This window comes from Oculina patagonica, chromosome 12 (genome assembly GCF_052425735.1).
Source record: "Oculina patagonica isolate OP01 chromosome 12, crgOcupat, whole genome shotgun sequence".
Taxonomy (NCBI): Eukaryota; Metazoa; Cnidaria; class Anthozoa; order Scleractinia; family Oculinidae; genus Oculina; species Oculina patagonica.
Genome location: NC_135769.1, coordinates 7,388,153 through 7,412,297, shown reverse-complemented (window position 1 = coordinate 7,412,297; position 24,145 = coordinate 7,388,153). Strand labels below are relative to the sequence as shown.

General features: G+C 38.2%; 2 protein-coding genes across 2 annotated transcripts; both read left to right on the top strand.

The window, feature by feature from the left end:
- Window positions 1-96: 96 nt before the first annotated feature.
- Window positions 97-14,145, top strand: LOC144631316 (U1 small nuclear ribonucleoprotein 70 kDa-like). Its single transcript, XM_078489724.1, is given in 12 exon segments — window positions 97-355; window positions 2,003-2,065; window positions 4,528-4,582; window positions 4,822-4,889; window positions 5,205-5,267; window positions 5,407-5,488; window positions 10,472-10,573; window positions 11,374-11,458; window positions 12,624-12,836; window positions 12,987-13,040; window positions 13,042-13,213; window positions 13,695-14,145. Coding segments are annotated over 11 exon segments (1,095 nt in total). The 5' UTR covers window positions 97-211; the 3' UTR covers window positions 13,208-13,213; window positions 13,695-14,145.
- Window positions 14,146-16,578: 2,433 nt separating this feature from the next.
- On the top strand, window positions 16,579-23,841 carry LOC144631319 (transmembrane protein 41B-like). The gene is made up of 7 exons (XM_078489727.1): window positions 16,579-16,819; window positions 17,873-17,996; window positions 18,876-19,004; window positions 19,758-19,851; window positions 20,320-20,424; window positions 21,429-21,567; window positions 22,087-23,841. Exons 1-7 carry the CDS (start codon window positions 16,696-16,698, stop codon window positions 22,254-22,256), a joined length of 885 nt encoding a protein of 294 aa, XP_078345853.1. The 5' UTR covers window positions 16,579-16,695; the 3' UTR covers window positions 22,257-23,841.
- The last annotated feature ends 304 nt before the right edge of the window (window positions 23,842-24,145 follow it).

Genomic DNA, 24,145 nt, shown 5'->3' with positions numbered 1-24,145 from the left:
TTTGATTGGTGGACAAGCTGCTGACCAATCACAACTTATTTTCTATTTACTTTTCCCATGATCCTCAGCGAGTTCCTTACGAAGCACATGAAACGGTGGGAAGCGTTCTTCAATGATGTTGCTGTGAATTTTGGAGCTGAATTTCTAACCTTTTATTGAATAGCAGCGTAACAATTTAGCTTGAACACATAGGAAATTCGTTGGAAGGAGAATGACGGCCTTTCTGCCGCCGAATTTGCTGGCATTATTTGCCCCGCGCGATCCAATTCCGTACCTAGCACCTTTGGATAAACCGGCTTGGTTGAAACGAGCGTGGCCTTACACTGGTCTGGCAAAGTTCGTGAGAGAATTTGAGGTAAGGAGCTTACTTGCACCGTTTGCTATGAAGTGGAAGCATTGTTTTCTGCGTGATCTTCCATTTGGGCAATATTTAAATCAAAAGATAACTTTGTTTAATCAAGTTTGGTGATCTTTGAAGAAATGTATGCGGAAGGCTTTGATATAGAGTCAATTATAAATAAGAGCAGCTGTTTTATTCTTTAAACTTTGTCAGTTTTTCATCTTAAAACTACTCTTTCTATATAACCTTTATGTTGGATTATATTTTATACCACAAAGAAGAATTCTGAACCATGAAAGAATATTCAGCTAAATTTTGATTTGTTTTTAAGCTTACAAAAGTGTCAAGATCAAACTTCAGCACAATGCAAGGGAGTTAAGTTACTTGTCACCTGATTTTGAACTTGGGTAGTTGGAGTCACATATCAAAATGTCTCTGTACAGGCCTGGTTCAAAACCGTGGTCTTGATTAAGCGACAGGGCCTGGCATTGAATTTTGAGTAGACTCTAAATACCCAAGTTCATGTGACAAATAACTCCTTGCATCAGTTATCACTTGGCTCTGAAACAGACTTTTAGCCAGATGGTAGTCCAGGAGCCCAATGGACGGCCACTTTTCAGAGAAAATTAATATGAATAACTGTATACAGAGGGTTTTTTTAGCAAATTTGGAAATCTTTAGATACCTTTGCACTCATAACTGCAGAAAAACACCTTGCATGCTCCTCAGGCCCTCCTATGGGGACAAAGTCAGGCCTTAAAAAATTTCGGACTCCCTCTCTTTAAATCCTGGCTAAAAGCCTGCTCTGAAAGCTTGTGAAAGCTTACAAACTTGATTCTGTCTGGTATCTCATATTTAGTATACAGTCAACTCTCTCTAAAATGGACACTGTCATGACCAGCTCCCCCTCCAACTGTCTGGTAAGAGAGGTGTCCATCTTATGGGGAGTTTAGTTCCCAGGGAGGGTACTCTGGCTTGTAAATGACGGGGATGATCGAAGGATTTTTTGGGGTTTGAAATTTTCGATTCCGGGATTTTTTTGGGTTGGAAAATTTGGCAAGTATTTTTTTGGGTGACTTGATTTGAATAGGGGATTTTTTGGGTATTAAAAACAAACTAAAGTGCCTTGGCGCGGCCGTATTTATGGTATGATGAATAAACCCATAAACATGAGCGTTCAATTTTTTATGATTTTCTTTGTGTTATATTATTGCCCCTCCTGGCAATTTTGGGGTAATTTGACAAGGGATTTTTTGGGGGTTATTTTTTGGTCCAGGGATTTTTTTGGGTAATGTCGGAAGACTCAGGGATTTTTTGGGGTCCTGAGTTTTGCCTCCATTCGATCATCCCCGTCATTTACAAGCCGGAGTACCCCCCCTGGGGTTTAGTTACAGTAGAATGACTGAAAATGGCAGGGACAGGATCAACACCTGGCATCCGTCTTAAAGAGGCGTCCATCTTATAGACGTGTCTGTTAAGAGAAAGTTGACTGTACATGTTTTCAAACAGTATCTTCACTTGTAGAAAAAGTACTTGTAGCTGTTTTATGCCACAGAAATAGGCATAAGCTCCAGTGATGAAGGTGCTGACTTGCTTTACCTTGCATGCTGTATGATCAGTGCTTTAGTTACTGATGTAAGCACTTGTTCTTTGTTTTTCAAGGATCCTAATTTAACTCCCGCACCGACCCGTGGAGAAACAAGAGATGAAAAAACAGAGCGAAAGGTAAAATTTATATGCTGGTGAAAAAGATGGAGTTGTTTTCCTTCTCTTTTTGCTGGGAATAAAGAGATTTCATTTACCCAGGAAAAGTGACAGGACACAGAGAAGTCTCCAGAAATTTGTATACACATACATTTCAGTGTATTGTTGTTGTTATTGGTTAAAGAATCGTTTAGAATTAAACCAAAATACAACTTAACAGCAATATTAACACAAATAATACTGTGATCATATTCAAATAGATACATATCCTAGAAATCAGTAGTGGATTACTTTTAAGGTGATTCCCTAGTATTGCATTGCGCATCCTTACTGCGCAGAATTTTACGCGTAATTAGCGCGCGCACACAAACAAAATGGCGGCTTTTTTCTATGCGGCTTGGCTCGCGCGAGGGAGAAATCATCGTTTTCTCGTAAACGAGTTCGGTGACCTATCATTTTTTTCTCTTAGTTCGAAATTAGCGATCAAATTCTTTCTATAAAATGAATACAGATCAATTTCTATGGCAGAATAATACATTATCACCGAAAATGTGCACTTTCAGCAGTACTCGCAAAGGAAATATAAGGAATTGAAGGCCTAAGCGCAAGAAACGCACTTTGTGTTTTGGCCAAATTAAAAAAATGTCACAAACAACTCCAAATTTCGCATGCAAGTTCGTTTACGTGTGCTTAACATTGATCTGTATTCAAATTCGCTGAATCTAGCCTCGTTTTTTAGAAATTACGTATGCAAAGAACAAAGGCGTTTTGCAAAGCTTACGTTCTCCACCGTCAGCCAGCAGCATGAGTTTTTTGACACATCGCGTGTAAATCTTTCCTTCTAGCGTTATTTAACTGTCCGGGGAGGTTGAAAAATGTGTCAGAGCCATGATTTTAGTTCCTATCCACCATTTTGAGGATTCGCTTTAAGAAAAGGACTGGACTGAACACATTGTGACGCGATGTCACCTGATAGGCGTCACGTGAGAGGAAAGAGAAAAAAAAAATGGCCGTTTGTTCCTGAAAATCATTTGAAGCCTTTGGTTAGTTTTAGCGTAAGTGCTGCTGCCAGGTGGTTGAAGGACATCATTAAGTCTGAATACCCGTAAGTTTACAGCATCGCTCGAAGAACTGAGTGATGTTTCTGCCTTTGTTTTGTACAACAGCGCTGTTTAGCGCTTCGGAAAAAACGTTGCACAAATCGAGGTAGTTTTGAGCCTGGCGGCATAGAGAGTCTAAAACAAGAGGTTTCTTGCCGGGAACTTCGTCAACGCGAGTTTTGCAGGATCCGCTTGGGTGCTGCCGCGACAAAGTTGCCGAGAAGTGACCTGGTTTTAGACTTTAAAAAATTCTTTATATGTTCCCCAGGACACCTTCCCTTCGCAAAATATTTTCTGTGTCTCATTAAATATTCATCAATGAATCTATCGATTCGTGCGAACGAAAACTGACCTCATAAGTTTATCTTGTTTTCGCGGGATTTTGTAGATGTGTGATGATGTAAGGAGTGGAGATAGAAGTGAGAGCAAGCCGGCGGCACTCAACTGAAAGCAAAACTAGTATAATGTGACAACACGAGCAAACGTATTCAATCAACAATCAGTCTTTATTTCACTTTCACCTCGGCAAATTCAGTACAGCTAACGGTAACGGTAACAGAGTAGAATAGTCTTGCCCGAAACAACAAAAACTAGATCACTGCAAACAGACTGCAGAAAAAGCTAGCTGCAAGCAAACTGGCGTGAAAGCTTACTGCATTAAAAGCGCGATCTATAAAAGGTTGAGGCTGACTCTGATCCTAAACTTAACTTGAAACGGCTTAACTCCCTAATCCCTTGGGGTTAGTGTTAAACTTTTTTTTTTTTTTTTTTTTGCGTTAGGGCTAGGCTTTTGCGTTAGGGCTAAGTCTGTAACCCTAATCTGAAACTCTAATCCCGACCCTACGGCCTTGGGGTTACCTTTTGCGTTAGGGCTAGGACTTTAACCCTAAAAATTTAGCTGACTTCATCGTCTTGAGAAACAAAAGGTTTCCTTTATTAATCGTTTGTAAAAGAAAAGTCAAAAGACGCCGCGCAAGCAAAAACCTTGTCTTTTTGCATGTGTTATTTTTCGAAAACGAAGGAAAGACCAGCAAAATTAAATACAGGGCAGTGTTGAGCACATGTAAACGAACTTGCGTGCGAAATTTGGAGTTGTTTGTGAGAATTTTCAATTTGGCCAAAACACAAAGTGCGTTTCTTGCGCTTACGCCTTCAATTATATGGTAAATACAAGGTCTTCCTGCTCCTAAACGAATACGGTGACCCCCCTTTTTTATTTCAAAATTTAACTTCCCTTAAGGTAAACAACCAACTGGCAAAGTTTGGTTGGAAATCTATGAGCAGTTCTATTTCTAGGGAATTACCTTAAGCCTCCATTTCAAAATCCTGAAATCTAAGTTTAATACATTTCAAATGTTTATCTTTATGGAATTTTCATTCTAGAGGAAAGAAAAAATTGAGCGGACCACAAAGTTTCAAGAAGACCAGACAGAACAATGTAAGTGCCATCATTTTTAATAACAGGAATAAAGCTTGGGTAAGCTTTCAATCCATTCCAAGAGTGGAATTCGCCAGCTTTCAGACAAACAGGCCCTATTTAAAGTTGCGAGTCTTGAACAATTTAAACAATTGGCCAAATTCTTTTAGTTCTTTGATTGACAATACCACAAATAAGGCTTTACACTGCTTGTAAAAAATCATGGCAAAACTAATATACATGTACGATTTTGTTTTCAGGGGATCCCCACAATGATGCTAATGCTGTAGGAACGGATGCATTCAGGACTCTATTCATTGGAAGGATTGTATGTATTGTTTTTACTGTATTATATTTGCTTCACAGTCTTCAAATCACAAGATGAGCCTCATAAAGTTGTCATTAGGTTAAAGGTGTAACTTGGGCACATGCAGGGATGTCACTAAGGCTAACTGCAGGCTACATGTAATTTCACCGGCTGAAAGAGAACTTAAATCTGGCTGAAATTTCGCATGAAAACGAAGACTTGAGTAAATGTTTAGAGTTGCCAAGGCCAGAAAAGCCAGCTGGGCTTGTTGATGAGCTGGCTTAGTGTTTTCTTAACTACATCTTTGACATGTTTTTTGCTTAAATTTTATTTTAGAATTATGACACCTCTGAATCTAAACTCAGACGAGAGATGGAGCTCTATGGGCCAGTCAAGCGAGTGAGTAACAAAAATCTTCATTTTTACATAATTTGATTTTGGTATTATCAATAATAATATTTCCCTGATAACCAAAAAGGTTGCAAGTTTTGCCACTAAACATTAACATATTTTTTCAATTGAATGTTTTTGTTTACAGATCCATATCGTCCACAATGCAAACAACAACAAACCCAGAGGTTATGCATTCATTGAATATGAACATGAGAGAGACATGCATGGTAGGTATCAAAAGATGTTAAAGAATGGAAATAAAACTTAAGTAAAAGCTCTAACCTAAAAAGAAATGCTTGAAAGATGTTCAACTTAGAAGTTCAACATGACAGTGGTTTACAAAATTATGTGGTCTCACTTCAATTCAAATGGTTGGCTCTTGTGACATCTGTCAATCAAATAAATGTTATTGTGTCATTTTAACTACTGTGTCCTCACCAGTTCATTTTGGCCAAACCTTACATGACGTATGTTTATATTCAAATTTTGTATGGCGAACAACTGACGAGGTCTTAGACGAAACCGGTTTTAGAAATCGCATATGTAAATTAGTGTGTAGAAAGTAAATGTAAATTAGATTTTTCCAAATCAAGATGATGTTTCTATGTAATACTTTCTTGGCTTCGACAAGCAAAATCGCTCAGAAACTTATGTACATTTTTTTAAGGAATCTGTCCAGTGCCCTGGCGGTGTATATGTTGTACTCTTGGTACTATCTGTTATTTTCCTTTGTTTTATTTACATTAATTATCATATATTGCCATACACCAGAACAAAGAAAAATACCATTTGAACTGTACCAAGAGTAAACTTGAACCTCAACATACAGTCAACTCTCCTTATAGTGTCCGTTATAGCGAAAGTCTGTAATAGCGGGAGTCATTTCCAGACAAACCTCTTTCGCCGGGGATCTGGATTTTGTCCATAATAGCGAGTGTCCGCAATAGCGGGGGGTCTGCAAGAGTTGACTGTATATACAGGATTTTGTTTGCCCTTGAAGTGGGATTGATGCAGTTTGAAAGCTAAGCATCAAAGTTGAATTTTGATTTCACATAGCTTTGAAAACCACTGTTTGTAATACTTGCCATTTGGGTAAACATACTTAAATACATTCGATAAAAACAGACATAATACCTAGTCTTGCTGAAGCAGGTTTCTAAGCGATAATTACACAACCATATCAGGTACATGTACAAAATGGCTGTAAGAAGTACTGGCACAAGGTACAATGGTAATGGCTGCAAATGGCTTTGCTTTGCTCTCTCGCAGTACATGTAAAAAGTTATTAATTAACACATAGAAGTAGTAGCTCATAATAGTGGAATATGTTTGTCTTTGACACATTTTTATACCAGGCCAACCAATTAAGCATTCCAGGATAATATAAATTATCCTTTGTGAAAAAGGTTTTCATTTTGTTTTGCTTTCTCATGGAAACAATATTGGAAAACGTTTGATAATAGCAACATGCCTGGAAGATGCATTTCTAGCCCAGACAGCGTGAAGTTTTGAGCTATTTTGACTTAACATTGGCAAACGCTTGTCACCAAATTAAAAAGAATCGTCACTTAAATATTGTCAAAACATTGGCTGGACTGGTCTTGTGTAGAAGGTAATGAACATCTTTGTTCAGAAAAATGTCTGAATTACCTGGTGTATGAGTACACTTGGCTAATGGGCTTCTACTTTACTGCTGGGTTGGTCAATACGTTAACTTGTTTCAGGCTTTCTATTAGGTCTGGGCATGCTTGAAATAATGAAATAATCTTAAATTGTAGCAAGACCATGTTTAAGTTACGATCTGGCAAAGTTCTGGTAAGCTTAGGTTTGTCTGACTTGTTTACTGGTTTGGGCATGTTCCAAAATAGTTAAAACTTCTGTATACCTAGAACATGTTTAAGTTACGATCTGGGAAGGTTCTGGTAAGCTGAGTTTTGTCTGACTTGTTTACTAAGTTTCCCTATTTTGATCGAATCTTGCAGTGAATACTTTATCACTCACCATCAAGTGAGAGTTGAGCCAGTACTTGGTTAACTTTTCCCATTACTCTTGAATTCTCCTGAAAGATAATCAGGTAAAAATGGTGGGTATAGGTGTCGCACAGGTAAAACTGGGTCTTTTCAACACTTTTGTGTAAAAAAAAAACAATATTTGTGTGAAGCAAAAAAAGTATAAACTGAATAGAATGCAATTTTAGTTTACTTCAAAGCTGTCGATGAACAAAAATTAAACTTAACTTCGACTGAAATGTAAAAGAGTGAAAAAAAAAATAATTTGAACAGTTTGTTGCGGCTGCATTTGTCAAGTTTTGGAAAGCAGAAGAACTAAGAACCAAAAGAATTCAAAGCAATTTAACATCCAAATTACTAGTTCATGGCCGTTTTTCTTGTTTCTGGGAAGCTCATCTAAACTTGTGCCAAATTTGTTTTCAGTGAAATTTCCTTATAAATGGGTCAAGTAAATATAATTAAAATTACTATCTTTATGAAGAAAGGATTGCTGTTAATCTTAACATTAAAGCACTTTGTTAATGCATTGAGTCAACAAACAGGAGTTGGTTTCAGAAAAGGTACCAAGAAAGTTGTTTTGTTTCACTGTGACATAGACCATGAAATACTTGGCTTTCTCAGGGTTTTTGGTAACAGTTCAAAGAACCAGATTCAAAGGTTAAACTAGCGGACAGAAGTGCCAGTTTAACCTTTAGAAAATAATAATTGTTTTGTGTATGAACTACTGGACGTTGCACATATCAAACAACTAGCCTGAAACAAAACCCCTGCTTTGTAGGTGCAAGTCAGGGAATTCGGGGTGGTTAATTATGGTATGCTTAGCCACAAAGTCAGGAAGAAAGAAAGGGAGAAGCGAATGCAAATGCAGGGTACAACATGCTTTTAAGATAAATAATTGGAATTTTTGGCTGCATTGCAAACTGAAAGATGCAAGCAAGAAGGCAACATAAACATTTTTTTACAGTTTCTTTTATTACCAAATGCAATCTGGCATTGTGCTTGCCTTTCGAAACTGTATGCAAACCACCTAGAAATCCAACTGCAGCAGAGCGGCATTAGCAAATATTAATTTTCCAATCACTGATAAGTATATATATCTAATAAAAATCCTCTCGGGTGAGTATTGCCAAGGGAAGCCAATTAGCAAATTTTTTATTGCCTTACATCGTGACTCCTTGTCAACATGGCATTTAGGGAATAAAAATGCATTTCATATTTCCATGGGGTATATGGTAACACACATCGATGTTTGGGAGAACAAGAGAAACTGCAGTGAGTGTTACCACAACTGTATCAAGTTCTCTCAAATTATCATGTGTTTCCATAACTCTGTGGATAGGCTGCAAATGGTATCTTGTTTATGTTGTGAAAAGAAAAAATCACTTAAGTTTTGGATTCTCTAAAATCATTTTTGTGATTTTTTTACATTATTTTTCAATAAATCACTGGCACTTTAGAGGGGTGGGGTTAGTCTCACTAATTGGCTTCCCTTGGTGAGGTCACTGGTTGTGGTGGTAAGGAACTCCAGTGACGCACGCACACTACTGGAGAGCGTTGAATGTCACCACTCTTTGCCGAGTAATGTTGGTTCCGTTAGGACCTGGCAGGAGTGTGAGTATTCTTACACTTCATATTTTCTCAGCCCCTTTAATTCCTAAGAGAGCCACAAATTTTAATTTCCCCAGTAAAATTTGGTGTTAAACTTTCTTGTGGGCATTTATTCAACTGTGTTCTGAAGCAAAGGGAATCACATTTTAGTCTGTCACTTGAAACTTGAAAAAAAATGTGAAGGTCTCCTTTCAGAAATGAAGAGAGAAAGTTAAGATAAGTACAGCTGTAACACTTCAGCACACTAGGTGTAATATATGAGAAGGGAAAGCACTTTTTAAAGTCTCTAAATTCCAGCAATTTTTAATGGGGCGCAATGTAGTTTAGGCGAGGTTAAACTCAAGACAATGAATAATATAGGGTGGTCTGAGGAATGTTCCAAGCCTTGGTTATTTTACAGCACTCCCGTTGAGGTTAAGCCATTTTGCCTGGGTAAATCGTCATTAACAGTCACCTTCAGCAAACTCGTGTATTGGTGATGATTTTAAAAGCTCATCCACTTTCTCGATATTTAAACTAGTGTACTTAACTGTTGCAGTTGTACTTATACTGACTGCTCTGCTGAGCAAGTTTTGTGGGTGATAGCGGGATAAGATTCTGTTATCCTAAAGTACCTCATCTATATTGTCCTGCAGTCGACCTTCAATTATTCAGACTTATTTACTAGAGCAGTTTTCAATTGAGTGTCGTAAAACCAAAACCAAAGTAATTACTCTGACCAATCACAAACGACACAGACAATCCAGGGAACCAATCAAAACTCGAAGCAAATACATGTAGTTGGCACGAAGCGCGGGAAAACGTGCGCGAGCGAGTCGCGATTGGTTTTGGTTTTACTCCTGATTGGCCGAGAAAGTGGCGCGAAATTTTTAAACCAATCACTAAGCGTAGTGAACGCAAAACCAAAGCAAACGCAAAGTACTTTCGACCCTCAAGTGAAAACCGCTCTATAGTTCTGAACGTTCTCATGAATGTTATATTTTATAATAAGATTCAGAAAATTTGATTGTAGTTATTACATAATTATGTCTGGACTTGCCGCCATGAGCCCCACATTGTCTGAATGATTGAAGTTTGATTGTAGTACTCACCCAGCCACCTTGAATATTTTTTTTAGCTACAAAAAAAGAAAATTACCCAGACTCTTAAAAAGTGCCGACTCAGTGGTGAGTTGGGCACATCAACTAACCCAGAATGTTTGTATTCCGTCCGTAAGTTAATTGGCAGTAATGGGTGTAACGATGGCAAAGACTACATGGACTAACTTACAGGCTCTTTTAGTACAATATGATTGGTCGGTCAATTGGTCGGTTGGTCGGACGGTTGTGGATTGAGCATTGAAAATTCTTGGCGAACTTAATAAGCAGTGCTTGTCTGGAATTCTTAGCAGTATCTGCGGGTTGGTTGTATTTTGGTGAAAAAAGTTCTCATTTTTGACTGTTAGCCAGTAATCTCCATATTGTTTTTGCCATTGACATACTCAGGTAAGTATCACACAGCACCTGAACTGTCATGCAAAACTCTTTTAATATTGAACTGCTAAAGTTTTTACACTTTTGTAACATTTGCACTTGTTCTTTGTTTCTTTTTTAGCTGCTTACAAGCATGCTGATGGAAAAAAGATAGACGGCAGGAGAATTGTGGTGGATGTGGAGAGAGGTCGTACAGTAAAGACATGGAAACCAAGAAGACTTGGTGAGTGTACTATGAATATATCTGTTTCAATCCACAACAAAGCCCATATAACTCTGGAAACCATTTTGTTATGGGAGGCGCGGTGTCCTAATGGTTAGTGCGCTGGACTCCGGACCGAACAGTCCAGGTTCAAGCCCTAGCCGGGCACTGTGTAGTGTTATTGGGCAAGATACTTTACTCTCATAAAGCCTCTCTTCACCCAGGTGTATAAATGAATACCGGCGAGTTCAATGCTGGGTGGTAACTCTGTGATGGACTAGCATCCTATCCAGGGAGGAGTAGAAATACCAGTATTCCTAGTCGCTCCGCCGCCCGGTTAGCTCAGTTGGTAGAGCGCTGGACTGCTGTGCGGGAGGTCGTGGGTTCGATTCCCAGACCGGACCAACACTCAGGGTCTTAAAATAACTGAGGAGAATGTGCTGCCTTTGTTATTTCATCTGCAAATGGTTAGACATTCTAGTCTTCTCGGAAAAGGACGATAAACCGTAGGTCCCGTCTCCTGTATCTTCAGTCTTATAACAGGGGACGTTAAAGAACCCGCACACTATTCGCAAAGAGTAGGGCATTAAGCTCCCGGTGTTGTGGTCTGGCCTTTACAATTGTGTAGTAAATTACAGTACGTGTAAAGCGCATTTGAACATATACATATGAAAAAGGCGCTATATAAATGCATTATCATTATCATTATCCATGATACGGAAACTGGGATGAGCTCCAGCCTGAGCAGACATAACCTTACCTACCTTTGCATGTAAAAAAAGTGAATAACAGTGAACTGAATTACATTTTTTTCTTTGTAGGAGGAGGGCTTGGTGGCACTCGTATTGGTGGCCCAGATGAGAACATCAAACATTCAGGACGTGTGGAGAATACAGAGAGATACGAGTGAGCATTTGGTTACTTGCATTTTTATAAGTTAAATGCCTTTGTAACCCTTAGCTGCCGTGGCTGTTAATCTCCACAAAGCGGCCATGAACTCCCACGCCCAAGCACCCGTCACACTGACTAGATCAGTGGAATGGAATAAAGGGGTTAGGGGAAGGAGGGAGAAGAAGTCGATAAAAATTGTACTGAAGTACTGCCATGATACAAGCACCTAACAAAATGCCATGACGCCTGGGGAACGTAGAATCCTGAGCCTAGCAAGGAGGAGGAACTGCTGACCACTAAGACGGCTGACTGCACACTCGTTGTTGGTTAACTTTGTTAAATTGTATTTGATAGGAAATAGCCACTTCAGAGTTGGAAATTAGCACTCCCCGCTCGCCCAGGCGAGTGTGAAAACTGTCGGGCGAGTATAAATCACGGATCACTCGCCCGTTTGGCGAGTACGATCATATCCAGATATATAATTCAAAATAAACATAACTTTTACTCTTCACTTTAATAATAGAATCTACACTTTCACAAGCCGATAGCTTACCAACATAATATTTTTAAAAAACTCAAACAAAACTGTGTTCGCATTTGTAAACAGACAAAAATGGCTTCCGTTTCGGGCCTGTTACATGATGGACGTATTTGTACAAAGTAATACCTCTGGTCATAAATTCACTGACTCATCCACCAAGCCGCGAAACGCAGCAAGATGGCAATTTCCCGTCACTTTTTCTGTACAGTTTTGCTTGCAAACAACAGGAATTTGGGAATACATATTAAATAAAACTGCGTTTCAACTTTTGAAGTAAGTATGCTGGTGTTTTTATTGTGGAGTAAGGTCTATTTTTGGCAATTTTTCATTGAAGAAATAGATTGCAGTCTTCCACGACAGTGAGTATAAACTTTTAGGTAGTAATTTTATTTTCGTAGGGGGTGGGGCCGTTTTCCTTTTTTTGGAAGACTGGGCGAGTGAAACTGATCTGGGCGAGTGTAATTTGAGGTCACTCGCCCAGATGGCGAGTGCTCGAAATTTTAGTTTCCAACCCTGCCACTTAGAAAAATAGTGCGAAAAAATCCCGTGTTAAAAAAATCCTTTTTTAAAAAAATGGCGTAACACTGGTGTTGTCTAACCCCTTTATTAATCATGGTAATAATTCTTTCACTTTTGCAGAGACCGTGAAAGAGACCAAACCAGAGATAGGGGAGATCGTGACCGGGATCGCGATCGTGAACGCTTCAGGGATCGTGACCGTGACAAAGACCGTGAACGTTACAGAGAACGTGACAGAGATCGTGACCGCGACCGTGACCGCGAAAAAGAACGTCGGAAACATAGAAGCAGGTCACGCGAAAAAGATCGTGACCGCGACCGTGACCGTGACAGGTGAGAGTAGGGGCAGTTATAAATTTGACAGCTTGTCATGCAATCTTTATTGTGATCCTATTTCGTGTAGATTGAAGGTTTTTTTGGTTTCTCCTTGTTCTTTTACGCAATATAAAAAAGTATGATTGTGTGACACCCTTTTTGTCTCAGGGATAGGGAGAAGCGGCGTGACCGTGACCGTGACAGAGATCGTGATCGCGGTGAGCCGCGATCGTGACAGAGAAAAAGAGCGTGACAAGGATCGTGACCGTGACCGTGATCGGGACCGTGAACGTGAAGGAGAAAGAATCAAGGAAGAACCGAATGGTGAATACCCACAATACGACAATGACAACCAAATGGACAACAATAATATGGACATGGTGGATTAAGACAAGGTAATTTTTTGAAAGGAGCTTTGTCACGGGGATTTCGCAGATTTTTGGCCCGTGACAGTAACTTAAGTCTCTGATAAATTTAGGGGCCCTCATCTTAAAATAATAAAGATGCTAAATTAATTATATTGTTTACAACAAAATACTAAAATAAGTTATTATTTACAGTAAAAACATTCCTAATTCCTGATGACGCGCGAAATCAACTTGAAAACGTTAGCCTAACTTTTATAAGTTACAATCCGTTTTCATCCGAGCCATCCGCAGCCAAAGATGCTCGGTAACAGCTTCAGTGCTCTAATATAGCAATTTTTAATAAAAATGGGCTATTATTTTTAGGTTTCCTGCGACACAATTATAAATTTGGCTCTTCAAAAATCTGGTAAAATCCATGACAATGTACCTTAAAGCTGGAAATGTCAATTCACCTTCCCACCCATTTTGGAGAGAGAAAAAACATCTCTTTGAATCTTTTTTTTTGCAGATTTCATAGAAGGACTCTTAGAATGACTGTTGCCCTGACACACAAGAACCTTTCTACTAGACTGGAAACAAAGCTTGAACACCAAACCTGAAGTCCACAACTAAACAGTGCCGTGACTTCAGCCTTAGTTGTTGATTCATGTTGTAACGTAAACGAACTGTTTCAGATGGTGCTTTGCGTGACGGCCCAAAGAACGCTTGTGAAAGGACGTCACGCAAGGTTCATCTCTCCGACTGCAGAGGAGACAAGTTAAACTTCAAGAACGAAAAAGAAATTCTGTAAAATAGTTTTAGCATTGTTTAACTGAATAGATTTGCCCATTCAATTTTGTGAATTTTTGCGGGCTGTGGTTCTATGTAACCTTTGTTTTAATGTAAGTATCCTCTTTCTGCCTTCCGTTGTTAGCTAAAATTGCCACCGCGTAGGATAAATAGCTTGACTACCATTCCAGGAAAAAAAAAAAAAAAAAAAATAAATACTATTTAAAAAACAAAAAAAAAAATTTTTTAATAAAGAAGAGAAGAAGAAAAAAAAAGAGAAAAAAAAAAAAAAAAAAAAAAAAAAAAAAAAAAAAAAAAAAAAAAAAAAAAAAACAAAAAAACAAAAATAAAATAAAATCATTAAAAACCGCCGTTAATAGTGCTGTATATTATTGGAGGCAAATTCACAGAAAAAGTTGAAAAAATGATATATTCAAAGTCTTTCACCATTTTCCGTCATGCTCTCGTATTTAATATGCAGTCACGTAATTAAGTCCTCGGCAGTTAAACTAATTTTACGTTGTTTTATTTTTCAAAAACGGCTAGTTATCTTTTAACGAAACTTCTGGGATATAATTGCCGAGTTTAAATAAAAACCAAAGAACTGTTGATTCCCGTTTTATCTTGTTTTTTGCCTCAAACCCCTGGGCATTTCGTGGAACAAAAAGTGAAAGACGAGAGAGGATAGAACTGGTCGTACGAAGACTGCATCTCTTGCGCCGCTAGATTTTTTCTTTCTTTTCCATGTTCTCTTTCCGCTTCTCACACACTGAATACAATTCGTCTGCCACACAAGGCAACAGCCCTTAACAAATCCAAAACCGACGTTTACAAATAATACAATGATTAATGAATGTGACACTACCATTAAAAAGCAAATCCTTTAACAGAAAACTGAGTCACGGGACTCGCGTGAAACATGACATACTAACTCGGGCGCAGCCCCCGTTAAAGCATGCGAGAGATCGCTAGAGAAACTTTTTTTCGCCTCTTTCGCAAGCTCAGCCGGCGAGATGGCCATTTCTCGTTCGATGATCCACCATACGCCAATCTCCCTTGTAAGTCTCGGAATGAAGTCGAGGATTTGTGTCACTCCATCGGAGGTTTTGCTGGTTGGCTAGCCTGCGCAGGAACCCTTTTTCTCTAATATCGTTGTTTTTGTTAACTTCATGAGTCGCTTGAGATTTACAATCATTTATCCAGGGTGGTAAAGGGGGAGGGGGGGGGGGGGTCCCAATCACGAATCACGAGCCTAATTGCTTACAAATCACGAGTCACGTATATTTTTTACCATTTCACGAATCACGTTTTTGAGTATTCATTATTAAAGAAAATGAGCTTTAACTGATAAGTTTATTCTTGCCGCATTTACCTTTCAATGACCAAGTAGCAAAAACTTGATCTCAGGCGAGTTCGCAGTGTAAAACAAGACCTAAACGCGTCCTAATACAAAATCAGTCTGTCTTCACGATCAAGATTGTATCGTTTGTCAATTTTGCTTCGATACCGAAAATTATTTTTGAGGTTTCCAATCTATCTTCGGTTTTCACGAACGTGTTTAGCTTGAATCACGAATCACGGTCCTCAAAATAAGCAGATCACGCGTCACACTAGACCGGAAATTCAAGGATCACGGCCAGATTTGAGCTGTCTTCACGCGTCACGCGCTTATTTTTGCCCAAATCACGCGTCACGCATAACGATATAACGATATTCCCGATATAACGATGAATATGTTATGTCCGGCATGTAAGTATGGGACGGAACCCCGATGTTCGATTCCTCGATTACGATATATTTACTGCCCCCTTGGCACCCTATCGTTATCCTTTACCGAATAAGATAGCCAGTCAACGGGCTCTAGAGTGGGCTTCGGTACGAAAATAATGGCGAGCTGTGCGCCACTACGCTCTTGGCTCCCCCAGCCCCCTCCTCCCCCCCTTTGTCCCCCAACCCCCCCAAGAAAGAAATTAAAAGTCAAATTAATTTCATTCCTTCCAATTATTTGCTCAGGATCAAGATATCATAATCTTATATCACAAAAGTTTATCAAACCTATGTTTCAAGCTTTTCGCAAATTGTAAACCGCATGGAAGTACAAGGGGGATATAAAGATATAAATACCATTTCCCAGCCCAAACTTTGCCAAAATCCCATTTCTCCAGCCTATTTTTTTGCCCAAATCCTAGCCCCGTTCCCATTTTTTGGTTTTTGATTTCCAGTTGCAGTAACCCAAATCCGACTTTTCCAGTAAAAAAAATAAGCAAATGCAAGTTTTCATTTTATCCCTTCAGGCCGCGCCCCTCCATCGAGAGAGAGACGGTGGATCTCTTCGTTCCTTCTCTCTCCCAGTTCGTCTTTCCAATCCCTTACTTTAGAAAGATTTTATGCTTAAAAACTGTTAACAGTCCGGCAATGTTTTGAGAGTGAAAATTAATTTCTGAGCCCCGTGCCCGCCCCACGAAAGTAATCGTTCTCGTAAAACTCTTCGTAGTGGAATCGGAATTTGGAAAAAGTTCGGCAAATGGACGAAGATCGACGAAGATTATGCAAAAGTCGACTTTCTAGTTCCCAGAGCCTCCTCTTTCTATTGGAGAAAAGCCAGGTTCCCAAGCGAATCGTACAAGAAACAAGAAACACACAGTCGCCGGTGAGTTCACATGACGTATTAAAGATATTCCAGCTGGACGTTTGCCCTAATAATTGTGTTTTCATTCAAATGTTTGCAATATTCTGCTAGGATGACAGTTAGAGATCTTCCCAACGAACTGCTAAAAATCAAGGGACGAGAGCCTTTGCCACAAAACTACCCGAATCACATCAACAATATGACCTCAAAGACACGCGCCGAACCATCATTCAAAAGTAAGCAAGTTTCGTAAGTAAATTTTGTTTTTCATGCTGTCTTAGCTTTAGAAGGCTTTTCAGCTTTCCTCAGCTGTTGCCAGGGAAATATTCCATTTGTTGATAAATAATGTGAGCACTTTTGCTCATAGCAATCCATTTACTATAATATGATGTGGCGCTTGTGTGTGATGAGTCATGAGTTCCGGCGTTTAGGATCGAAATTTTAAAGCCTTAATTTAACATTTCCTTATTATCGTGGATGACGTTTTTGATTTACGAATCTCTGGAATATTTTCTGCTACACCGCCTCGAAAATGCAATTATCTTTACTGCTAATTGTCAAAATCTTATAAGCTTATTTAGCTTACTGTATGTTCCTTTTATAATTAATCCAACTTCAATTTTATTGTAATTTTCAAGTTTTTTTCTCTGAGTACCACATCAAGTCAATATCAGCCATACTTGACAATTTCTTACTTTCCTTGCCACCTGTTCACTTGGCAATGTATTCATTAATAGCGGTGTTATTAATGCAACGGAGAAATTCAATGTTGTACTCTTGGGAATAAAGCCAGGTTTACGCAGGCAAGTTTTATGTGACAAATATATTTGATTGTGTAGTTGGCACAACAATTATTTGTCAGCAGTCGAAAGTTTAGTTCACCAGTAATGACCTTGGATAGCAGAGATGCGCATAAAGATGCACGCACAGTGCTCGATGGGAGTTTGGGAGATCGTGGACCACATACATGTATGCTGTTGCAATATTTGCGACATTAAATTTATGTGTTGAGTCGTCTACACAAGCAATTTTTTTTTCATTTGTCAAATAAAAGCTAACACGTCATGCCGAACACGGTCTTTAGCACGCTTGGTTTACAAGAGAGTTATTAATTTAGTTTTTGGTTCTTTTCAAAACCTTTTTAGGTAAGATGGGTGCAGATGTGGGAGGGGGGTGGGGGCTGCTTCGGACTTATTAGAGAAAGGAACCTTGATAGAGCTTTCATAGTCAGTAAATAAACATTGTTTTCCATGCATATCATATGTATTGTCATTTTGTTTTTCTTTCAGATTCAAAAGTAACACCACAGAAAATGGAAAACAACACAGGACCTTTCATCGTATTAGGGCTAATATTTTTAAGCTCCCTTGTGGCAATGGCTTTTGTATACTGGAGCTTTCCTAAGCTTAGACCGTAAGTCACATAGACACCAGATCTGATGTTTAACCCTTTCACTCCCACGGGAAATACCACATTTGTAACGGAACACCAAACATGCAAAACCATTTGAAAGGTAGCGTGTAAACAACTAAGAACGGATCTGTTGTGAAAAACAAAAATAAAACATAAACTCACCCTATATTTTGGTATACCTAAAACTATTGCGCTCGGGGGTTGTTGTCGGATATTATTATTTTTAGGAAAAAGTTGCAAAAGTATGGGGTGGAATCAGGTCTGTATGCTAGGGGGTATGATTTTATGCTTTTAAGAAGATCTGTTCAAGACATTCCTGTCAATGTCTAATAAAATGATGTAATGGCATCTTGTGCATATGGCACTCTTGGGAGTGAGAGGGTTAAGCTTATATTTAATTTTCCTGAGCAAAGTGTTTGTGCTTTTTTCTATTTGACCAAATTGTTGGAAATGTTTTGACTACTATTAACTCAAAATTGTTGATACTAATAATAGGGATAAAATTGGAAAAGATCTGTCAAGTCGACTTTGACTTGGTCAGATTACAAACATTGGTACATGTATATATGTATCACATTCAATTGTAAAATGTTTTCTTCATCATATATCATATGATATTCTTTTTACAGAAATGACAGATAAAAATCTTGAACCAGTCTATTGCATTTGTCTCATGTCCTAAAACAAGTCTTAAAGACTTTTTGAACTGAAACATCTCCTCGCTGACTTGCTATACTACATACCTACATGTACTTTAGTTTATTATTTTGTAAAATTAACTCATTAAGATATTATGAACGCTGCATTAATTGTCACTGAGAAAGAAAAAAAGATACATTTTATATACTAAAGGTGATTATTTACAATAATCCTTTCTAGGGAAGACAAGGCAAGGATAAAGCTTCCTAGACACATGGAAGATGCTAAGGGCTTAGGAAGAGCATTGTCTAATTACACTGATGAATACTTCACTCAAGTTCTTCTAGGATTTGTTGTTATTTATATTTTGTATCCTTATGATATTGCTCATCTGTTTAATTTAAATTTAAAGATTAAAGAGAACTAGTCAACCAATTAAAAATAAGTTTAATTTTTTTGGCATAAACTTTGTCTTTAAGTTGGTTATATAGAGCAGTTTTCAATTGAGTGTCGTAAAACCAAAACCAAAGTAAATCTAGCCAATCAAAGACAAACAATCCAGTGACAATCAAACTCGAAGCAATACATGTAGCTGGCCCGCGCGGGAAATGTGCGCGAACGGTCACGATTGTTTTGGTTTTAGTTCTGATCGGCTGGAAGTGGCGCGAGATTTTTAAGCCAATCACTAAGCGTAGCAATGCAAAACCAAAGCAAACGCAATTAACTTTCGCACTCAATTGAAAACCGCTCTATTAGGAGGTGTGGTAGGCTAATAGTTAGTGGACTCTGGATCAAGTGGTCTGGGTTCGCGCCCTGGCCAGGGCACTAGTTGGGTTGTGTTCTTGGACAATACACTTTACTCTCATAGTGCCTCTCTCCACCCTGGTGTATAAATGCGTACCAGCAAATTTAATGCTAGGGGTAACTCTGCGATGGAATAGCAACCCATCCAGGGGGGAGTAGAAATACTCCTAATTGCTTTATGCTACAATAACCAGGATAAACTCCAGCCTGATGGGCCACTAGGCTTGTATGCAGACTTTACCTTACCTACCTAAATAAGTTATATTACTTTGCAAATTCACGTTGCCGATTAAGTGTCTTCCTTAACACAGTGTACAGCTTGCAGACATTTGCCATACCTGGATCAATATTTCTCAGTATTTTATCAGGATTTTTATTTCCTTTTCCATTAGCGCTATTTCTTGTATGTCTGGTAAGTGCATTGTCAATTCAATTATTGGAACCTATTAATGTCTACAGTAATTATTCATTTATGCTATAAGGAATAAATTAGATGCTGAATTTGTTCCACTTGAAATGTTGCTTAAACTAAGCTAATGGCTGCTGAGCAGAATAAATTACAAGCTACGTCTCAACAACCTGTCTTAAGTTTTGTACCTCTCATTTAATTAATTTTAAGGTTGGTAGGTTTCCTCAAAGTAGCTGTAGAATGGCATGTCTAAATAAGATTTGGCAACAATCTCCATAACATGGTACTAAAAAAATATAGTTAAAGTAACAAATTCAGCAGTGGATATCCTCACAGCAAAGAAAAGGCAAAAATATTTTTTCCTTGTCAGTTTCTTTACATTGTACTCCATTTAAAAAAAAAAAAATGTTCCTGGTAGTATAAAAAAATTTTGTTTTGTAGCCTTAATCTTGTTTTTTGTTTTGTTTCCAGTGTTCCAGTGTAGGTGCTTCATTTTGTTATTTATTGTTCTACTTGGTTGGTCGACGACTTGTGCAACATTACATGCCTGACAGAGTAAATCAATGGCGTGAACAGGTAGTGTTAACAATATATTGCACTCTTGTTCTCAATTTCACATCCAATATGAGGCCAAGCCTGTGCTACAAGAAAACATTAGGGATTTCATTTGGGTACAGGCACTGGGCAAAATCACCACCTGTGAACCTGACTTTGCCTGGCGGGTTTCAATGCCATGACTGGAACTATCCTGCCCGGCTGTACTAAGCATGCAGCAGAGCATTATTTTTTCTTATTGGAAAGGGGGGGGGGGGCTGACAAGTGACTTGAAGTGGGGGGGGGGGGTTATAAACTCTTTTCTAAGTACATGTTAGTCTCTATTTTTTCAGAAGTATTGGGGCGGCTAACCCCCCTCCCAGCCCCCCCCCCCCTGCTCCGCTGTCCCTGTTCCTGAAACCTCTGATTACATAAACTTTTAGGCTCTGAGCTAGCTGAGACAAACACATTTCACATACTTTTTGCATATGTCTTGTTTTGCAAGCAGGTAAACATATTCTACCCCCTCACCCTGCTCAAGGTTTTTTCATAGGGTTTGTAATTCACCAGGCTTAATGTTTTCAAAATACGTACGGCAGCATTGACAACATTGAAATGGGGAAAGGGGGTTGAAAAAATGAGCTGTGTGGAAATTTGGCTCAAGTGTCTTAACAGTTTTGTCCAAGATTGTAGCTTAAAACTAATCCTCAAAACATCTCCATTCTACATCTTACCCTCCTAGTACGGTAGTTACACCGGCTTTCAGTGTTACGTGCATAGCTATCTTTTTACATCCATCTTTCGACATCATCTTTCGACCTGCTGTCTAAAATAAGCCAATCAAAACTAATGCATACCAGTGTTGGTTTCATGCAAATGAGCCCACAAGTTCAGAAGGTCATGCTAGTGGGCTGTGATTGGCGAATTTCAATCTGCCTTGATTGTTTAGGATGTAAAAAGATGGATGTTGATAGAAAGCCACTATGCACATAGAAATGAAAGCGGATGTAAAAATACATTAACCATCAGGTATTAATTTGTTGCAGGTTAACCATCATCGAGACAACCTCTTAAGCTACATCATATTCTTGCGCATCACTCCATTTCTACCCAACTGGTTCATCAACATAACTTCACCAGTCATAGGTGTACCACTTTTGCCATTTTTTGTAGGAACTTTTGTGGGTGAGTTCTTAATTTTTTTTTATATTCTTTTTATTTGACCATTTCACTGACAAAGACACTTATATCACTAAGTAAGACTGGATGCAATTAGAAGCACACCCATGACCACCTTCTAAAACAATAGGCACCATTCAAGAAAGCACCTTCAATTAACCCTAGTGCTCTAATGTATATAGATTTAGCCAAGTCTAAAAGCAGAGCTCCACACTTACCGGTATTTTTTTTCTTAACATTTTGTGAAAATACAGGTACTCTCATTAAAAATACTGTTATTGAAGTTACTACATATACTACTCAAGAAAGATCCATAGCCAAATAAATTGTCAACTCCAATCGCAGAAATTGCGCTTACAAAATCCTGTCATAACCCTAGACAACCCTAGAGTTTACGATGCAATGGAAAACAATAACCTAATAACAATAGATGTCACTTCGATAACTTATCTTGAAAGCATTTTAAAGAAAAATGCTATCTGTTTTTCTTTTTAAATTTTGATAAAGTATTTTATCATTTTCTAGGTGTCGCTCCACCATCATTTGGCTTTATCAGTGCAGGAGTTGAATTATATGTTCTAACGACCACGGGAGATGTCATGTCATTCAAATCCATCATGATTGTTGTGGTGTCCGCTGTATTGTCATTAGCTCCAGTGATATTTAAGAGACAGCTCAGGGCAAAGATAGAATAACAATATTTAATTTCAAGATAATTGTAAAAATGTCAGTTATTTTCAGTATAGTACAAAGAGATTATTGTTGGACAGGGATAAAATCTTTTAGAATTATTTTACAATATTAAGACACAGACTTGAAGTAATGTAACAAACACAAGAAAAAGTGTTTCATTGGGATAGGTATCCAAACACCAAGAAGAGAGTTGAGAATATGACACGCAGGGGAGTATTTTTTTATGAAATTCAAGGTGTTTGGATAGCCAATGAAACACTGTCTCGAGTCTTTGATATGTCTTCTCAAGTGAAACAATAACTACTTAAACAAAGAAATTAAATCGTCAATATCTACTGTAGATGCTTATTAAGAACAGGTATCCAAACCTCCTTCACATTTATGATTTTCTTTGTTTAAACTTGATGAATTACCTATTTAAGAGTTTGAGAAAGTACATTTTACAATAATTATGAAAAATTAATATGTAACTTGGCATCGGAATGCTTTAGAATGCAGGTGGTCCCATTCTTTTAGGGGTGCAGAATGGTCTTTGAGTTTTGTGAGTTCCAACTAAGTTGAAGACATGCACTGTAGACGTTCTTTACCTTCTGTTTTACACTCCAGTTCCTTTGGTACAATCATTGTACAAAATTGTAACAAAATTCAAGAACATGACCTGTCTGACCCTGGTTATCAATCATCCAAATTTTGCTAGCCAGAAATGATATCTATAAAAACAAGAGTGGAATTGAACTGTGTCGGGGCGTGCTCTAGGTGGCCACTTTCTGCCATGTGGTGCTTGATATCGGCTAGGCTGCCTTCCATGGCTTGAAGCGCGGCTACAGGCATGCCGTGCGGGAAGGCTTGGTTACCCGAGATGGTGTCGGTGTAATCCAGCCGCTGGCGCTTGTTTGACCTGCACGTTTGACATGTCTAGCTCGTGCCCGAAGCTGTCAAAAATGGATCTATAAGTCCACTAATACCAAGTTTAAGATTCTTTTGGGGGTGGGGAAGATTTTTTCTTTTTTTGAGGGGGGGGAGGGGCATTTTTTTGTTGTTTTTACAGGAAAGTAAATTTACATCACTTTTAAAAATTGGTTTAATACAAGGATTTACCTATAGTGAGAAATAAGTTTGTATTTTGTTTCCATAGTACATAAACTGACAACAGTATTTATTGCAACTGCATTTGTAAAATAAAATAAAATTTGAAAAATGATGGATTACTTGTGACCACTTACCCAGTCAAGCTTATTTAAGTAAAAATATACATGCTTATATATTAATATTTTATAGGAATCTGTTCATCGGGTGTTAAATTAACAACACAATCATTTAAAAGTTATAGCAGTTTGATAATTGAATTGTACTTTTTGTTTGACATACTAGATACCAGGCCTTCCAGACTTGTGCCCGTTCAATAATTAAAATTATTTTTTCTTGCTGCTGTCAATCGTCTTTGCAAATCTCTGAGGAAACAGAAGTTTGTTTTAATGGGTTCAAAAAAAGGTTGCATCTTTGTGATGCCACTGGTAGATTGCCATCCGTTTTGTTTGTTTCTTTTTATCAAGGTTCATTAATTGTTGTCATAATTTTGATTGGCAAGAGTGAAATAACCAACCATAGTGATGGTTAGTTTTTGAACTTTAGAGTATGCATGTTATTGAAAAACAGCAAGGAAATCACTGAATTGGTGGCAGTTACCAACTAGCGTATTTATTAATTTATGAAATATACGTAATGAAATAGCTGAGAAATAAATAAAATTGATACCATTTGGTTAAGAAGCATTTGTCATCAGTGCTCACTTTTTGTGTTGTCAAGACATTATGTAATGTGTTCTGTGAATAATTTTGTTTAAAAAAAAGCTTAGCTTCTATCCTGTGAGTACAGATACATGTCAAAAAAA